The sequence below is a fragment of the Ctenopharyngodon idella genome, chromosome 13, assembly GCF_019924925.1.
Source record: "Ctenopharyngodon idella isolate HZGC_01 chromosome 13, HZGC01, whole genome shotgun sequence".
In the NCBI taxonomy this organism is placed as follows: domain Eukaryota; kingdom Metazoa; phylum Chordata; class Actinopteri; order Cypriniformes; family Xenocyprididae; genus Ctenopharyngodon; species Ctenopharyngodon idella.
Window position 1 is genome coordinate 5,074,287 of NC_067232.1, and position 20,382 is coordinate 5,094,668.

The 20,382-nt window shown below is 37.6% G+C and overlaps 1 protein-coding gene across 3 annotated transcripts; it reads right to left on the minus strand.

The window, feature by feature from the left end:
- Positions 1-432: 432 nt before the first annotated feature.
- zfand3 (zinc finger, AN1-type domain 3) lies at positions 433-20,172 on the minus strand. 3 transcript variants are annotated; one of them, XR_007933322.1, is made up of 7 exons: positions 19,818-20,172; positions 8,422-8,462; positions 8,157-8,336; positions 7,689-7,754; positions 5,440-5,607; positions 4,494-4,611; positions 1,737-1,879 (listed from the first exon to the last, which is right to left on the minus strand). XR_007933322.1 is itself a non-coding variant. In XM_051917932.1 (6 exons), the coding sequence occupies exons 2-6, from the start codon at positions 8,447-8,449 to the stop codon at positions 1,725-1,727; spliced, it is 597 nt and encodes a 198-aa protein (XP_051773892.1). In that variant the 5' UTR covers positions 8,450-8,462; positions 19,797-20,172; the 3' UTR covers positions 433-1,724. The 3 variants fall into 3 exon arrangements, 2 of the variants coding, with proteins under 2 accessions (XP_051773892.1, XP_051773891.1); XM_051917932.1 differs by lacking the exon at positions 4,494-4,611 and having other exon boundaries at positions 433-1,879; positions 19,797-20,172; XM_051917931.1 differs by lacking the exon at positions 4,494-4,611 and having other exon boundaries at positions 433-1,879; positions 19,818-20,171.
- Positions 20,173-20,382: the final 210 nt, after the last annotated feature.

The following is a 20,382-nucleotide window of genomic DNA, read 5'->3' on the forward strand; positions in this document are numbered from 1 at the left end:
CACTAAAATATTAAGCAGCAACTGTTTTGCAACATTGATAAAAATCTCTTCTCGAACAGCAAATCGGCATATTAGAATGATTTCTGAAGACTGGAGTAATGAGGCTGAAAATTCAGCTTTGATCACAGGAGTAAATTACATTTTAAAAGATATTACAACATAAAACAGTTATTTTAAATTCTAATAATATTTCACAATATTACTGTTTTACACTATCAAATAAATGCAGACTAGGTGAGCAGAAAAGACTTAATCTTCAATTAATCATACAAATCTTACTGATCCCCAACTTTTGAATGGTAGCATGTTACTATATTTATGAATTGTTTGTATATTTCACTGTTCAGCTGTTTAAGTCAGTTTTTTTGCACAAACTCTTTGTTCAAATGAAAATCACTCTTGATATAGTAAAAAAGAAAAGTATGCCACACATCCTCTAATCCAGTTTTATTCTTTTTCAGCAAAAGAGGAAAGGAAAAAAAGGAAAACAAGAAAACAAAAAAAAGAAAGGCTACAGAATTTTATCTTATCCATATCTTTGTTTTTTTGTATGTTTTTTAAATGTTAACCTAAAAAGGGCAAAGTAATGCAGCTCTATGCTTAGAGTGAGAGTTAACCAGAAACACAAAGGAGGTTAAATAAGGATTTTTCTTAAGATACACAATATTCATCTCTTATCTTCAGTTGTCCATGTCGACATCAACAGAAAACCAGTCAAAGTAATAATAATAAAAAAAAAAATTAAAATAAAACAAAAGCGCCAGTAAATTGAGACTCCGCCTTCCTCGTTCCCACCAGAGTTGAACACATCCCTCCATAATGCCATGTATGGGAGGGAAGGAAAGAAAGCAAAAGAAAGAGAAAGAATCCAGAGAATATAGAAAGAAAAGTTAGCATGAGCAGGCAGGAGAAAGTACAGGAAACTAGTAAGAATGATGGAGGAAAGAGAGAGAAAGCGAGAAAAAAAGGGCAAAAAAAAAAAAAAAAAGCCACCGAGATCTTCAGCTGCTTTAAACGAGGCAGAGTGTATGATGCAAGGGCTGATGGGAGTTGTACGAGGTTACAGAGTGTGTTTATTCAGACCTGAACGAACTACAGTTCTCAGATGAGCTGTGGGCGGCCCTTTTCCCAACTGAACCCAAACCGAAGGGTACCGTTTTGATCGCGCAGAACTGCGCATGAAAACACGGCTGTAAGTGCATATGTGAGTGCGAGTGTACGCGAGTAAAACAGGCACGGCTCTGACGCGGATCGGCTGAGGGAATCAACTCGACGAGCTGCGGCAGAGCCGGGCTTTTTCCCGGGACGGGGTGACTCGTGTGATCCAGGTCACCCCCATTCCCTCGGTCAGCGTCTGTCCGTGTGATGGAGAAGAAGATCCCAGAGGTCTCGATCGATCGATGTGTTTCCCCTGGAGTCGATCGCAGCCTCTGAGACAAGAGCAGTTCTCCAAAGTACAGGCCGCTTGGGAGCCCAAATTCGTCTGACCTACTGACCTGCATATGCACTGGGTGTGGAAGGGGACTGAAAACAGAACGTTAAGGCTGTGCGGGTCGCCTGTGTGTGATGAGCACAAGGCTACTGAGGGGTCAGAGGTCAAGCAGGGGTGCGGGGTCCTCTGAGACGTGTTGGAGGAAAAAAGATGCCACTAACAGGTGAGTGATCGGTGGATGCGTGCGTGCGTGCGTGTGTGTGTGTGTGCGAGTGTGTGCGAATGTGTGCGTTCAAGAGCACTCCTCTCCGATGCGCTGGCAGGTTCGGCCCACCTTGCGGTCCAGTTTAACCATCTTCAGCACAGCTTCCTCTCGGCCGCGGCCCAGATGGTCAAACATACAGTCGTGTTGCTCCGGCAACCGGTGCAACATGCAGAACACATAACCTGAGAACAAGAAAGAGAGTGATCACAATGAGATGAAAGTGTTTTATAACCTGCTCAAGGTTGATTTTACAAAGCGTTCTAATGGCAGAGCACGTAACACTCGAATTTAACAGATTTTAACAGCATGCATGAGCGTGCATCTTGTTCCCCAACACACATACGAATGACTCTAAAAAGTCACTAATTACGTCACTAATTATGTCTGCTTTTTTAAATGAATGCCAGAGAGATTATACTGATCTCAGATCATTTTCAAGTAAAAGATTTTAATGGTGCTTGCCCATGCAATACATCACTGGCATGAAGACGGGATGTCGTTGGGGGTCGGTACTAACTAAAACAAGTAAAAAAAAAATAAAAAAAAAGTCTCCACGATATCCTACAGCTGGATATTGCTGGTCTGTCCTTCAATGCAATTCTATGGGATTTTATTTGCAATTTTTTTTATCTTCAAATTTAATTTCAGTTTTCTGAATAAGTGTTTAATTGGCATGACAAAAATTGTGCACTGAGATTTGTTTGCAGCTCAGCTGTGCTAGAAGCTAAATAATATGAAAAAATATTTTAAAAATATGAAAAACAAAATATTTAATAATGCAAACAAATAAAAAAGTTACAAAAAATAAAAAAATAAATAAAAATAAAGTAAAATAGAATAATCCCAAACTAAGATATCCTAAAGCTTGCTCAGGTTTGTCTTTCAGTGCAATTCTATGGGATTGTTTTTCGGCAATTTCTTCTCTACAAATTCAATTGCAGTTTCAATTTTGTATGACATAAATTGTGCATTCAGATTTATTTGCAGCTAAGCTGTGTTAAAAGTTTAGCTGCAAACAAATGTTAAAAATATGAAAAATAATATTTAATAAATAGTGCAAACAAACAAATAATAAAATCAATAAAAATAAAGTAAAACAAAAAACAAAAAATAAAATGAACAAAAATGTACCAGTATATGTACCATGTGGTTGCTAGAGTGTTATCGTGCGCAAAATGAGGTATCACTCACAATTATAACACAAATGTGCAATCTTAAAGCCCTAACACCAAACTGAGAAACAGCTACGCTAGCAAACATCACTAACTATAAATCAGACGATCGTAGATTGATTTATCAGGGAGTGAAAACTGTGAAATGCGATCTTTCCAAGCAAGTTACTAGATTTTTGTGGTGCTTGCTTGTGCAAAATTCATTGCCATGTTGCTGGGGTGAAAATTCAGTTTTCAATTCAGTTTTTTACTGGCATGACAAAAGTTGTGCATTCTTTTTTGCTTGTAGCATAGCCAAAGGCTTTAGAAATACAAAGGCGGTGCAATCCTATTACTATAGCTGCATCCGAAAACTGGAAAATGCTGCCTTCGGAGGATGCATTCTAAAGTAGGAAGGCATCAAGGCACGTCCGAGTCTCTTGAGATACCTTCATGTGATCATTTTTTGAAGGCAGCATAGATGTATCCTTCACTGCCTTTGATATCCCACAATTCTGTACTTTCCATTTTGTGACAGTTGAGCTAAAAATAAAGATGGCATCTGAAAGTTGCGGTTGGTGGTCAGTTTGTGTGTAAATGTACATTTTTGACCAACATTTTCCACTTTTGCTGTCATTTTTAGCGAGAAATTACTATTGTAGTAGTAATTAAATAAATATTCTCTTAGTTATCACGAAAGCTTGCACTATTTTGCTGTAGATCATTTAACCGATATGCTGCCTTAGAAGTCTGTCCAAAATCAGTTTCATAAGGTGCCTTCGTGCATAAACGCTGCCTGGTAGGGCGGCGAGGCAACAAGTCAAGTTTTCCGATGCAGTCTATGAATAAGAGTAAGTGAAATGCGCGATATGGCAGAATAAGTCTTAGGACTGCACATGTGCATTGGCTGGTCCAGCCTGAAAAAATGTGTTTTTTTGTTTGTTTTTTTTTTCAATTTTTGGGTCATGATTCGAGTTGTCAGATTTCATTGATTTTAAAATATGGAATTTAATTGTAAGCTTGGTGAACAGCTTTGGAGAATTTGATGTTTCCCCATTCAAAGAGATAGGAGTAGTACTTGCATGACTGAAATAGCTGCCAGAGAGGCATTTTAAAGATGGCCGCCGAGTGAAATGACTTGCCTTAATTAAAGGGATTTTAGCTTTGCCGCATTAGTAGCTAAATCATAGAAAATAAAACAATAAAAAAAATATAATAATATAAAATAATACATATTATAATATGAAATCTAAAATGAATCGTGCAAAACAATAAGCCAAAATAAAATACTTAGTGGACACCAGGGTGTTTCTGTGTTTGCTAAGGTGTTCTGCCGCATTATTTGAGGTATCATTCATGACTTTAGCACAAGTGTGCAGTGTTCCAAATCCATAAGAACAAGCTGAGCAATATCTACACTAGCAAACACCACTAACTACACACAGACCAAATATAGTTCGACTTCTTAGAGAATGTGATCTGAGATCATTTCCAAGTAAATAAAAACCAGCTTCGCACACAGAGGAGAATCCATTCCGTCTTCCAATCCTCGAGCCTCATTAAGAAGAGAATCTCATTAAGGAGTTTAATATATTCATTAATACACATGGTGTTTTTAATGAGTCAGAGATGATTAAAAGCTTACAATGTTTCAATTACGACAGCCACAGAAGAGCTGCACGGCACTACGCACACCAGTGCATCATGTAGCGCTATTCAGGATTGACGTCGCTGAATATATATTCTAGATGAGTTGTCAGCTTCTGAATTGTTTGGCGAAAAAGAAAAACAAGGTTGCTCTCACTGACTGCATGCAACCATAAACCTACAGCATAATGTGCTGCACGATTCATGGAAGATTCACTCAAAAGGGGTGGTTCATATTAATGAAATTAATGAATCATTCGAATAGTTTAGCAAATCAGTCTGAATCGAACACAGGAACACTTAAATCAACTCTGATTACTCGCTTATATGTTACTGTACATTTTACAAAGCATCCAAACAGATTTCCTAACCCTAGGAAGAAAATGCGGTAGAGTTTTCAGCGTTGAATAACTGCAGGAGTCCTGTCTGAGACGAACCCCGGTGGGATAATGACTCAGATGTGAGCTGTCACGGGAACAGTCAGATCCATAAGTGTATTAGCAGAACAGTGGGAATTGTCATTAGACTGATGACTTACAATACCACCTTCAGTTTGACAAAACAAGACAAAAAAATAACTAGCACAGTCAGGAGGACTGATGTTAACTGCGCAATTATGTTTAAACGCTCACTTTATTTCATTACCTACAGTTAGCGTCTGAAATTTAAATGACCGAGGGGGGTTAAATATACTTTAGTTCTGTAGGGATCTAAAAGTTCTCGCTGATATTGCAAACAGTCAGGTGAGGAATGAACAGGCCCACACAGAATTGGAAAACCCATCATTTACGCCGCCAGAACAAGTGACGTGATGTGACAAAACTAGAAAACTTTCGTAGGCATCAACAAAGGTGTCGAGACTTCACGCATGCGAGTCAGGAAGCGTTATAGTTTTGTCACATCGCCTCGCAGATGACACGGCATAAGATGACGGCCATACTAACCACAGCGACAGGACCCCAGCTCTTGTTGTACGAGCTCCAGTTTGGTTTGGCAGCGATGGCACCGCCGACGGTTCTTCTGCTTGGGAACTCGTGGAGAATCTTCAGAACATGAAGCCTCTCCCACACGAACACGCTTCTCCGGGGACGACTCGCTCTCTGAACCTGAGGCTGAACACACCAACAAGCACTTTTAAATTCTTATGCAGCTGCAAGTGCATCACTACTGCAGAACTACCTGGTGCAAGTCGAACTGCGCTATATAACACCATAGAGAGCACCAAGTGCTTCAGTTAGGTGGCAAGTGTTTGACTTACCATGCATCTCATTACTAAATGGGGAAAATTTGCATGGTTTACAATGGATTGAAGGTTAAATATGCTGTATGTAGTTTGAATATTTGGGCAGTTTAAAGAGAGATTTGAGGTTTAATGGACGTTGGCTTTTCTAGGTTGGGACAATAAATAGATGCATCATAATTCAAGGATCGATTCTGTTATTTTCTGAATGCAGAGCTCTAGGCAAGTTTTTAACCGCACACTCAAATGCTCACGAAGAAAAGCCCTTGTGCATTCGACTGAGTCTGAGAATGTACCAAAAAATGCTTTTATGATGCGAGATTAATGTAAACAGCCCACTGCAAACACCCTTGTAATTCAAATTAAGATATTTTTGATAAAATCCGATGGCTCAGTGAGGCCCCAGTGATTGCCAGCAAGTTAATTTCCTTTTTCAGTGCCCAGAAAGGTACTAAAAAAATATTTATGTGTCTACAGTTCATGTGTCTACAGTGGTTCAAAATTAATATTATAAAGCAACGAGAATACTTTTTGTGCACCAAAAAAACAAAAAAAACGACTTCATTCAACAATATCTAGTGATGGGCGATTTCAAACACTGCTTCATGAAGCTTTGAAGCTTTACAAATCTTGTTTCGAATCAGTGGTTTGGAGCACGTATCAAACTGCCAAAGTCACGTGATCCATTGAAATTTCGAAACACTTATGAAGCCTTGTTTACTGAAATCATGTGACTTTAGCGCTCCGAACCACTCATTCGAAACAAAAGATTCGTAAAGCTTCGAAGCTTCATGAAGCAGTGTTTTGAAATCGCCCATCACTAGATATTGTTGAATAAAGTTATTTTGGTTTTTTTGGCACACAAAAAGTATTCTCATCGCTCTATAATATTAAGGTTGAACCACTGTACTCACATTAACTGTTTTAAATGTTTTAAGTACCTTTCTGGGCACTGAAAAAAAGGAAATTAACTTGCTGGCAATGGAGTCCTCACTGAGCCATCGGATTTTATCAAAAATATCTTAATTTGTGTTCCGAAGATGAACAAAGGTCTTACGGGTGTGGAACGACATGAGGGTGAATAATTAATGATATAATTTTCATTTTTGGGTGAACTAACCCTTGAAGATTGCCATTTTGTCATAATTTTGTGTTGTGATCACATGCTGTCAGAGAGGCGGATTTCTATGAACGTGCTTCGGATGTGTGTCAGTCTGCATGAATACAGAGTTCTTTTTATCAAGGCTTATTGCACTTAATAAATGTTTTTAATATCACAGACTTCCCGCACTTTCTCATTCATGCATGTTTCTTTATTGTTCTAACGTGTCAATAACTAGGTAGTCTGCACATATTTACATACTGCGATATACAATATATACCAAAATCTCTATCGACAGGCACTTTATATTGTTGCTATGATATCACCAAACTGGCCAGCCCTAAAAAGTGGTTATAACATGGAGCCCCTAAGGAGGGACTTCTAAAGTCGGCAGAAACTTTGCAAATACTCTAGACAGAAGTATGGCTTGACCAGAGCTTGAACTCTATTGATTTAGCTTTCTCTGACCTTGGTTAGTCAGTCTACACCAGAGCTTCCTGTGCTTTCAGAGCTTTAAAACTCTTTTTTGTGGATGGAGAGGTGGTAATGAATGTGTAACGAGTGGGAGAAAATATACATTAATTAATGCATCACGTTTCTGTGTTGATTCACAAAAAAAAAAAATAATTGGATATTTAAATTAAGTTTACTAAAAAGATGTTGCAAGTTTTGTGCCATTTTTTTTTTTTTTTTTTTTTACACCTGATTACCTTCAAACAGCTGCTTTGAGACATTCTAACCACATTTGTACAGTGCCGTACATTTACAGCTCAGTTCCAAAGTGATGTGATGTGCTAGACTATTAAAAGCTGCCAGACACACACAAACACAACAGCAGTGGTGAGGTGTACCTGAGTCGCAGGGTCGTTTTGTAGGAGTGGATAGCGTGCCGCGAGCTGTGTCTGTACTGGAGACTTCTGGGAGAGAGAATGATATAAGATTTAGATTTATGCATTTGGCAGATGCATTTATCCAAAGCGACTTGCATTGCATTTATCAGTTCGTGCATTCTCTGGGAATCAAACCCATGACCTTGGCGTTGCTATTTAGGAATGTTCTTCCCTGCAACCCACCATTTGAGAACAACTAGTCTAGATCTCTAAGACTTTCTGGTTGTCTTCAACTCAGATTCTGGCATTTCACATTCCCAAAACAAACATTAGAATGTGTCTGTTGGTCTTTTTCATCCGCAATGTACAGCAGTCTTCATTCTCTATGACTGCTGTGGAATATTAAAATGATTAGGGCCCATCTGAGACATCATCTCAATATCATCTCAGTTATTACCGGTAAGACAGAGAACATTAGTGTGTCCTCACCGTCCTGTGCAGGAAGAGTTGTGGCTTCTGTCGAGGGCTCCTCAGAGCTGGCTGGCTTGGAGGACAGGGTTTGGCTACTGCTGCTGCTCGTCTCATTGCAGAAGACTGCTGATTGGCTATTGCTGGAGCTGGGAGCGGGCTCTGGAGTGCAGTCCTCGTCTGGCTGTTTCTTCTGTATGTCTGATGGAGAGAACAGAGAATGTGAGAGTCTTTCAAACACAGTTCAGACACACTTATTATATAGACCATGGACTAAGTAACTTACCAGCAAAACATTTGGAACAAAGGTTCATGGTTTTGCTAGACCTGGAGAGAGAAAAGGAGACAAATGAGATACTCTCTTAAACATCTGTATAGAGGAAGACCACCTCTCTATTGTGAAATGACCATAACAACTACAAAATACTAGTAGTTAACTTGAAACCAATACTAGCAAAATTGCACAATTCTTGATACAGATTTCAATACCACAGCAAAACCTGTTTTAGCAAAATTATTCAAGTAATTAAATAAACAAATAAAACAGAACAAACACAAATTCCTACATTTTTATTAAATGCATTTCCTGTGTGACCTTTCAAGTTATGATTACTGGACAAAAATGTTTAGAAATTAATTTAGTTCACTAAGACCAGTTCAAATGACTCACTGAAAAGAACTCAAAAAGTCCTGAAATAACAATAACCTCACAAAACAAAAACTATGACTTGCAATCAAGTTTTACTCTACACAAGAGCTATACGTATTTAATGAGATATTTTCTCTGAATCTGAATTGTTTGCAGTGTGAACAAAGTCTCAGACACCTCATCAGTGGAGAGCTCTTCACTGCTCTTTACCTGCAGGCTGAGGGTGGTGACATATCAAACACTTTATTTACACAGACACAACAAACAACCATTGCACTTCCTGTGTGTGACTCCGAACTCTCTCTCAGGATGACACAAGTTAGCATTGAAAACAACATCAACAGACCCAATCAAGCGCAATCATAATCAGCGGCCAATCAAGGAGGCGGAAGGAAGCATGGGGAGAGAGCAGGGCATTGTGGGTGGGAATAATGCATATTAAGAAGATGTGCTTTCCTACACTCAAATGTGCTCATCACCACACGAACAGACTGATGGAGTAGCTGCACGAGCAATAAAAAGCTCGGAAAGGTATTATTGACAGTGCTGATTGAATGTACGGTATGACGGTTGTTGTTGAGATAAGATGAAACAGTTAAACCTGTTGTTACACAGAACACAGTGCCTCCTGAGCACTATGATAGGCTGATAAATGCTATAGTGCCCGCCTATTATAATTGATCCACAATTCGGCCTAAATGGATCACACTGGTGGAAAAGAATCAACTAGTAGCAGACTAAAAAAAAAAAAAAAAGAAACTCTACCAACCGCACTAGGGATGAAATGGTTACCGGTTTGACAAACCACAATAAAAACTCCCGACGGTTATTATCACAGCAGCAGCACAGAAGACCTATTCAACCAAGACCAAATACCAGAACACTGTCATATCCATCACAATGACAAACCCTTTGAGAGTTGTCATGACTAAAATGCAACTGTATATAAATCAGTTGTTAATTTTAACCTTTAATATTATAGCAATGTACCAGCTGACTGAATTCCCTGTTGAGTTTACTGCATTAGTTGAGAGATCTGATATATATATTAGGGAGGCACCGATACGAAAATTTTGGCTGATACGATAATTCTTTATATTTGAAAGCTGATAACTAACCGATATATATTGGCCGATAAATCTAAACCCAAATTTTTATATAATGTTTGAGAGCCTGATTACAAAAACAAAAGTCTCACCATTAAAAGTCATGTCCCAAGCGCACAATTTTATGTAGCCTATAAAATGCGCTGAAGATTTTGCACTTAACTGTATTTTTCTTGACTCCAATCATATTTCAAGCAATTCAAAACCATTATGGCTGCATTTACACTGCAAGTCTTAATGCACAGATTCAATCTTTTGACCATATTGATTTTTTTGGACAACGTGCTTACATATCTTTTAAAAGACATGTAACCACGTCGTCCAAACAAAATCAGATATGGTCAAAAGATCTGAATCTGTGCATTAAGACTTGCAGTTTTAAAAGACACGTCTCCTTTTTATACTGCACTTGGCGAAATTGACCAAAAATACCATATATGCCATCACAAATCAATTTCATTGGTACATCGAGTTTACTTTATTGACATGGAATTCGTATATTCAAATCCGCCGTCCTATACTAGGTTTTGTTACTCATTAAAACCAGATGCGTTCATCAGTGATTGTATATCAAGGGCAGGTACAAGTTTGTGTGCTTTTTATTTTGTGGTTTCAGTGGAACAAATGGGTAGAGTCTCCACAACAGGGCTGAAGCTTGTGTCTGTGCACGAGCCGTCGTCACTGACAACAGCGGCAACAAGCACTCAGTGTGATTTCAAGAGCAACATATTTCAACATTAGATCGCCTTTTATTTAACACAAACAAATGAAATTAATACTCTGCCAGTCAACTAGAGATGTTCCGTTTGTTATAGGTATGACTGTACCATGAAATGTTAAAAAAAAAAAAACCTCACTTTTCAATGACGCAGGAGTCGCATTTACAGGGGAATATCCGATCTGTCCGCTTACACGGCAGGCGCAAACGCACGTATCCGATTCATATCTGATTTATTTATACATATGAATAAGGCCTGGAACCGATCTGTGAATATCGGAATCCACGCGCTTTTTTTTCCTGCTTACATGGTCGTGGCTCATATCCGATCTGTGCTACATGGGAGGAAAAAAAAAAAAATCAGAAATGGGTCACTTGAACCATGAAGCGTAAATGGAGCCTATGGCGAACAGTGCGCATCTGAAGGAATTCATGCATTATTTATCGCCTTTAATATATCAGCCAATTTTTCTTATTGGGCTGATAACGATAACATTAAAATTAACATATCTGCCGATAGCGATATGGTGGCTGATACATCGTGCATCCCTAATATAGATCCAAATGAATCTATATTGAATCAAACTGAATCTATATCAGAATTGAATTGCAAGCTTATGAATAGAAATCTAATCATGAAATTTATGTCAATCCTATTGAGGCCTATTGATGACTTCTGAGGAGGACAGAAAACCTGAAGGAGATTGGTCTATTGAAGCTGAATAATCGATAAAAGCCTACTGTTTAATCGGGAAAATTATTGACTATTAGACGATTAATCTGTGAAATAACCGTTCGATTAACCGATTATCAAAATAATCATTTGTTGCAGCCCTAGTTGGAAAAAAAATGACATACAGCATTTCACACAAACTGTGCAGCAGATAAACTTTTACATATTTTCAGAGAATGCAACGGTGAGGTTGTGTGTGAGCGCAAGTTTGTGTGCATGGTCTTCCTCTGTCACATGATTTAAAGCCAATCAAGCTGGCCTCTCTCTGGATTAATCTGACATCTCCTGTTAAATGTCATCTGCAATTACTGCTTATGAAAAGAGGCAACAACCCAATCAAGACGCCAGCGCACACACACCTCAGCCCACCTTCTGAAGAGTCACTGTGTGTGCGACACATTCAACAACCTGAGGAACACAAATCACATCACACCATTAATCAAGCCATTTTACTAAATAACCACAATAACACTGAATCTAATTTGTAGATGTGATTGATGCAGCGCTTCCTACAGAATGAACACACCTGCCAATAACTGGATCTAACTTAATCAAAATAAAACTTGTTTCAAAAACAGCAAATGTGTATCTTTAAAAGATATAATTTCTGCAAAATCTCAAGTTGCTTTTAAAAGCAATTCAAACCAAATATTAATCGATTAAACTGACTAAACAGTTTTTGTGAAAGACCAAAGGAAACCAAGAGTTTCTTATCTGTCTAACTAAAAATTCTCTGTGTTTACGCAAATGCTCTGTTTCACTCAAACAGGACACTTCAGAAACAGAGCTGCTCATCATCAGCATTCCTTCAAGTCCAACCTATAAAATTAATTGAATACACACAGAAACAACCAAATCGCTGTGTGTGTAATGTCAACATCTACAGCAAATTGGCAAGCAACAGGAATGTTGCATGTTTTAAAAGGTAGGTGCTGTTCAAGGTTTCCTACACTATGGTCAGATATTACCTTGAAAGGAAATTAAAGCAGCATTGAAATGGTGAAGGTTTTCTTTAGCAATAATGAGAGTATTCTGTGGGAATCTCAGGGGACGGCACATCCAAACACAACAGATGATCTCACTATCCACACTCATTCCCAGCCAGCACCAGCTCCCAAATGATAAAGCAAGCTTGAAAATGAGAAGGCTGACATGCTAACAGGTGTTAAAATGGAAGATGCCAGATGGAAGTATGGAAATCGAATGAAAAATGAAATGCCACAGCTGCCCTTCACACTTCAGCCCCTCTGAACTGCAGCACCCTCTATCTACACAAACAGAAAAATGTCTTTGGAACCAGAGCAAACATCATACAATTTGGACGGTATACACCGTGCAACAGTAGAAATGTGCCAGCTAATAGCAATTATGCTATATCTTTTAGACCAGACTTATTTATTGTGAATAATCAGATATTTTGGTTTGCATCCATAAAGTTCTAAAAAAAAAAAAAAAAAAAAAAAAAGATATCTAATTTTTTTTCACCATTGCATTTACAGCAAAAATAACTATATGACATATAATTTCCATGACATAAAATTTCACCTTGATTGACCAGAATTTACTAGAGAATACTAATGATACTAGAATTTCTGAAGCAAAAGCTGCACCTGTTTTACTTCATAACTATTATCCTCACTTGTAGCCCATATAATAGTTAACCACATTTTCAGATAACCTACTGCACTAAACATGGGGTGAGTTTACTCACGTGACTTACCATCAGATACTTCATAGCCGTTGGTCTAATCTTGACGTGTTAGTTAAGATGTAGGTGTGCACAATTTCTCTTGACACTGGTTATCAAAACAGAGTAGCTTTTGCTTGTGTCATTCAACACCAGTTAGGCAAGTCTACACAAAGTACAAGGTTGAGGAAAGAACCACTCACATTTTGAGGCTGCTTTTACACATGAAACAGGTTAGCCGAAACCTTTTTCCTCAAGTATCGGTTTAGTAGGTTTTATGTTCTGCCACATCAAAATAACTACCTTACAAGCATGCATAGTTTAATTCATGCTAGGTATATCAAACATAGTAGGGCTGCACGATTAGAAAAATAACACTGAAATCATGCTTCAACAATTTGGCTTAGTGTGATTATGAAATCGCAAAGGCTGTGATTATTTTTTTTATGTGCAGCTTGTCAATGAAGTATGGCTCTAAATGCTAATCCATCCGAAAGCACTGCGAGTTTGAGTCGCTTATAATGTACATTTGAAAAAGCAACACGCGTCAAACATTTTTACAGACATGAGAAGCATTTATTAACATCTTGTCCAACAAAAGACATTTAATAACATGTTTTTACTCCAAACTCATTTCATAATGACAGTTGAGCAACCTTCTGTAAGATGATGTGGCTTCTTACACAGAATAAGGCAGTCGTGCATTTATTAGTCATGTTTAAATCAATCAAAGCGTTTCAATCTTCCGTTTATTTAGCTACAGCTATAGTATGGGATTTCCTGGCATGACGCATGTTATCTATTTCTGCAGCAGGGCATATTTTCAGTTTTTGCGAGAGAGTGCCCTCTGGGTTTCAGATGGAGAAGCATTTATTACTGATCACAGAGCCATACAGCTCTGACAAGCTGCGCATAAAATAATCGCAGCCTTTGCAAAATAGCGTGCGGTTTAATTGCGATTAAATTGCGATTAATAATGCAGCCCTAAAACATAGGCCCACATTTCAGACTTTGATGGAAAACAATTATGTGATACCACTTTCTTTAGTGACATTACAAGCCATCAGTAACTATAATTTGGTGCACATGAATTCATTCAAACTACAATCAGACAAAAATTTCACAAAGATTTACACTAAATCATCACAAGAATTTTGTTTGTCATTTATATGCACCAATACAACAATAAACAGCCAAAAAACATCTACCCACATACAGTTTTTACTAATATTTTAATATATGGAAGATGCCATGCAGAAGGTGATGACGCAAACAAACGGACAGTTAATAACTCTAAAAAAACTCAATAACTCTAAAAACAGTTAATAACTCTAAAAAAACTCAATAACTCTAAAAAAAAATCCTTGTCATTTGCATGATTTCTTCTGCAGCAAATAATGACTTCCATCATGGCCTTTTGACCACATAAAACTATTGTGCCATCTTCAGAACACTTTTGAGGCATGTGGACTTTATCATACTTAAATTTTAAAAAAGGAAAAGGAAAACAGCAACTTTGACAATATGCAAAAAAAAAAAAAATATGTAAATGATGGCATAAGTTTCAGTCAGAAATCATTAGCATAATTGCTACACACTAAACAAACCACTGTGTAGACAAACAATTTGTTACTGGTAAAATGGTTTAAACATCTGATTTTAAAAGCAAACAGTGTGTTAACAATCCTTACAAGGCTGATTCAACATACACCTCATCTACTGTATCATTTCATATTTCTCTGCCACAAAGCAAACCAGTCAATCTGTTAAAGTCTCAGTTAGAATAGGAAAAGCAGTCAATGAATAAGAATAGAGACGGGCTGTGGCTTAAAGCTGTGGGATATACAGCCATCAAAAGTCGGACATTTTTTGGATAAAGTTTATTGCCTTATAAAGGTCAGATATTATGTGCTATGTTAACGCCCAGGTTCATGTCTCATGTGCACCTTTAACGACAGCAACTGTGTCATTTGAATAAAGAGTCCAAAATAAACCACGGCTACAATCTATTTATGAGTCTTTCAGCCATACAAACATGACACATAAAAGCAGAGAGCTGAAAATGACTGATTATGATGATGAAAAGACCAATTTGTAGATTATTCACCACATGTCAGCACGTTTATCCACCGCAACACATACACGCCTATGTACACTCACACAGACCTTGAAGTACACCCTGACTTCATTCCAGAACAGGGCTCGACAATGGCCACATACACACAGTAAAGTTTCAGGACTGACAATCGCATTTAAATGCGGCAGTGAGACCCCTAAATTATCGTTCTGTGTGTGTATGGTACACGACTCTCTCCTGAAACTGCGATGACTGACACCATGGTAAACATAGCAACGATCTGGCATCTCGAGTGTTTGGTATCCGCTATTCTGACCAATGTAATATTACAGAGACAAAAGACTCATTACGTTCAGCAATTTTAATTAAAGCAGTCATCAGAGGTGCCGTTGTATTTTGTTTATGCTTGGAAAGACTGCTTCACAGAGCGCACTCGTTCAGTGTTGCCATGTCCACTTATTATAAGTGTTTTTGGGCTTGTTGTTTAAGCTTGGCTTATAAAGTGATCGCGTTTATGGAGTTATTAAAGTGAGCATGTGGGGGTTGCGATATTTCGGTATTATTTTAAGCATAAAGAATTTCGATTTATTTTGTTTTATTTATATGCATGTTCTTGTCTGGTGTTTTTCTAACGAGATCTGGCAACAAGAACGAGTCAAGCCTTGTACCGCTTTCCCTGTGATTTTTTGCACAGCACACATAGAAGAGAAACATCTCAGATGCACGTTAAAATGTGTCAGTAACAACTAGTTCAGTTCCATACACAACGCATAACATTTTTGTAAATGTGGTTTAATTTACAAAATAGTTAATTTGGTTGAAGAATGTGGTTGGTACTCCCGTGAACTGCTGAAGTGTGTGTGTACAGAACAGGATTAAGCACTAAAAGGTGAACTGACAACCGAATTTAGCTGCAGTGTGTATGGCCAATAAGGACTGCCCAATGGCCCAAGGTCAGTGTAAAAATAAAACGCTTGGGACAGTTGACGGAACTGTCACTTGCCCAATCGGGTCAGTGCTGCATCGTCACAAAATTTTATCATTTGAACATGTTTTTAAGCCTTGGCAATTTAAATATTCAAGCGCAAGAAGACGTGAAAGAGAACTCAATTCGGTGCTCACTGTGTGAGAATTTGTGTGTGCTTTTGGGGCGCATGCTTCAGATGTGTGTTGCGCACACAAAAAAATCTCACACAGCGAATACTGAATTGAGTTTTTTTTTTTACATCATCTTGCACTTAAAATGATATATTCACACAAAATTATGTCAAACTACCCGTATTGGCGAGTATCCTAGTAAACAATCTGTTATGTCTTAAGTGAACATAAACAGTTGAAATAAAAGGCATGTGTAACAGTATACTGGATCCATGCAGCTCTTAAAGTGACAGCAGCCTAAAAAACCTGCTGCTGTCTGAGTTTTTAATGTTAATCAAACAACAAAGAACAGAAAAAAAAAAAAAAAAAAAATCACTCACTACTCTTGACTGAATAAATTTTGTAGGCCGTTTTGTAATAATTAAATAATCTGTATTTAATTTATACAGTGAAGACGATGCAGTGTTATTTTACATTTAATTATTCAATTTCTCTGCCTGAAAACTTTCCAGACTTTCCTGAAAAGCACTGTTTGTTCTACTGTAATTATTTGTGATATCGCTCGTAATTTGATTATTTGTTCTAACTTAATTATTGACAGTTTACTTGTCTGTAACAATATTTGAAATTTATATGAGTTAGGCTAGTAGTTTTTGATGTCATAACTACATTATTTATTAAGGTTATGGCTCAAAAAAAAATAATAACTAGGCCTATCCTATTTCATTTATTCATTTATTACTTTTTTATGGTGGGGCCAGTGAAAATTTTAACCTCTGGCACCAACCAGGCAAGTAGAAAAAAATCCTTAGCGCTGAGCCCTGCAGAACATGTTTCTGAACAAATGAATGACAGCACTCGATTGACCCTTCACTAAGGGTCATTACTATACTATAACAGGAATGAGATTTCTATGATGAGTGTAATTTTCAATAAAACATCCTCATGTAATGATAAACACTGAATAGATATTCTCTACACAAACAGCTGGAATGAAGCATAACATTGCAATTTGCCATTTGAATCTTCCATTTTTTGCCACTACCAGCACCAAACAGAATCACAAAAATGACTCTTTATACAAGTAGTCCAACCTCAAACTCACAACACTGGTTCAGGCAACTTGCTTTGTTGGACTCGACGGCCATGAGGGTCAACTAGTAGGTCATAGGACGATGAGTTGACTACTAAGACCGATCCACCCTTGATTAGTCAACTTTGAAAATTTGCATGCAATAGAGCTGCCTGATTAATCGTTAAAAGTAAAAACTATGAACTGGGATAACAGATGTCTACAGTAGTAGATACGGACACGAGCAGTAGTAAATTAAGCAGTAGTAGAGTAACTTGAGACGTCAAATAAAGATTGCATGAATTATATCGTTACACCAGTAGGTGGAGACATGAATTTGACAAAAATGAATTTGTTACTGAATCATTCATTCAAGAGATCCATTCAAAAACAGCGATTCATCCGATTAATGAAACAAGTGAAGTCTTTATAAGTGTGTCATTGTATCATTCATTCAAACAGAATTAAAAAATCATTCAAATTGATTGAACAGACTGCAGCAATTAACATTTTGTCAGAACCACTAGTAAATGCATGATATTGTGTTTAGTTGTCTATTTAGAATCATGGGAGAATCTCTATTGGTCTCTATTTAAAAATAAATAAATAAAAAAAATAATTGTGATTTTCAATTTATCCAGAATCAGGCAGCTCTAGTATGTAGCACTAGCAGGCTTGTCAGTCTTGGCAAGTATCCTCTTAAACTCTTTCCGTAATGTCTTATCTAAACGTAAACCGTTGAGAAAGAAAATGCATGTGGATCAGTACATTGGATCCGTGCATTAGTTCTTAAAGTGACAAAAGCCTAATTTACCTGTTGCTATATATTTTGGTGTCATAACCTTATTTATTACAATACAATAACTACTTTTATCTATCACTTTTTTTATGCGTGTGGGCAAGTGAAAACTTTGGCAGGGCAAGTAAAAATTGAAACCACTTAACATTAAGCCCTGGATTTACAGACTAATTTACACAAAACAGCAGACAGGAGCCTATTTTATAATAGCTCAGTTACTGAGTAATGTGAGAGGGGCTCTATGTGATTAAATCACCTGATACATGAGCAACAAAAAATGTCATTACTGGTGTACCATCAGCATTTGATCCAACCTTCACTTATTATATTAACTTATTATCCAACCATCTTCATTTTTTTCAATGGCTAACAAATAAAAGGTTGAATGATCACCTGTCAGAGGTCTGTCTTGGTCTTGCCCAGATCTGGTGCATTTGTTTAGAGAACAGACAATATGGAGTGTCAAATGACTGCACCTGTGAGCCTGACACATGAAGAAGAGTCCTGATTGATGGGTCACTCAAACAAAAGTCTATCTATCATTATCTTCTGATTCAGCTATATGAAGACACTGGTGTGTCTCAAAACCTGGGGAGGCGTCTACTTAGAATTTAAAGACATCAGAAGTACCAAATGATCAACAAGCTGTCTAGGTAGGCACTAGGTTTTGACATACAGCACATAAATTATGTCCCCAGTCATGCTAAAATCTGCTGTAAGCACACTAGGTTTTGAGATAAATGTAAAAAAAAAAGAGAAAAAAAAAAAAAAAAAACGCCCAAAATGTTGTCTAGGACAGGGATTTTGATAAAAAGAAAGAAAGATGTAACTAAATAAATAAATATTTAAAATAAATAAATTAATATTAATAATTAATTAATATAAAAATACAAAACATTATTTAAATAAATGAATACTACATCTAACATTACAGTATTATATTAGTGAGTTTCACTGTATAAATTGAGACCTTATACATGAAAATATAGCGCTGCCTTTTAAATTTTAGGATGGCGGTCCATACTACGATGATCACATTTAAGGGTCCTTGGCATCTAAAAGATTGGAAACCCCTGGTCTAGGAAACCAATCACAATGTCCCCTGTGGTGCCCTAAAAAGCTGTCTTGGTAGGATGTTTACTAGGTTCTGAAATACAATCCAAAAATTGTGCCACTTATAATGGCCAAAATGTTTCCTAGGTAGGCAGCACACTAGGTTTTGAATACAGCCAAAATACTAATAATAATAATGCTGGCTATGTAGGTTTTGAAATATAAAAAAAAAACGATGCCCCCTGTGATGCCCTAAAAACTCTGCAAATGTCTATGTTCACAAGGTTTTTAAATACAACAGCAACATTATACAAGCTATAATGCCAAAATATGCTCTCCAGATAAGGTTTTCAAACAGCCAATGATTGAGATAGAGGACAGTAAGATATCAGTGATCTGTCAGTCCAGCTCACACGGCTCGTTAAAAACCACTGGATCGCCCAAATCTGCTTTTGATCAGCCCTGCTGTTTAAATGTGATATGTATTTGATGTAAGTGTATGTTTTATACGTGTATTTGAGGAGAAACAACAGCTGTGGATGTGAAAAACAGGAGTGGTTGTTCCCCACCCCCATCCATCGGCCTACAACAATGAACAACAAACACTCCACATTTCATTCACATTTATCGCCTTCATCCACATCAAATTTGCCGCACGGGTACACTCACGTGTAAAATGAATCATCTTACCCCCAAAATCCACAAGGGCAGCGGGGAGGAATACTAGGCGGCTTGCTGCGTTCGCTTCCTGTATCCCCCATGACGGCGATGTGAAGGCGGCAGGTTTCTGCAGGAAACACCGGGGATCCACTGGCGGCCTAGTGCTTGTGCGGGAATTCCTCGGCTCGACGTTTGATCAAAAACGCTTTACAACAAAATCCCCGAGCTGAAAACACAGCGTAAGAACTGATAGACACGGACACGAGCAGCCGCTACTATAAATTCGACGTAATTTAGACAAAATTCAAGAAATTAACGGCCGCGTACAGTCCGACGGACCGCACCGGGAGTCGAGGCCGATCAGCTGGCGAGTGGAAGATACCAACTCCTAAATAGGGTTTTGTTAATCATGAGTAAAAACATTTTAACACTCAGATTTCGTTTGTACTCATATTTACACAGAATCTTGTTGCTAAAAAGTGAAATACATAATACTATGTTTAAATGTTGTAGGTACATACAAATATCACGTGTTAATAACGTTGTATCGAACCATTGTTCCCCCAAAAGAAAGTGGAACGGTCCAAGCTGTATT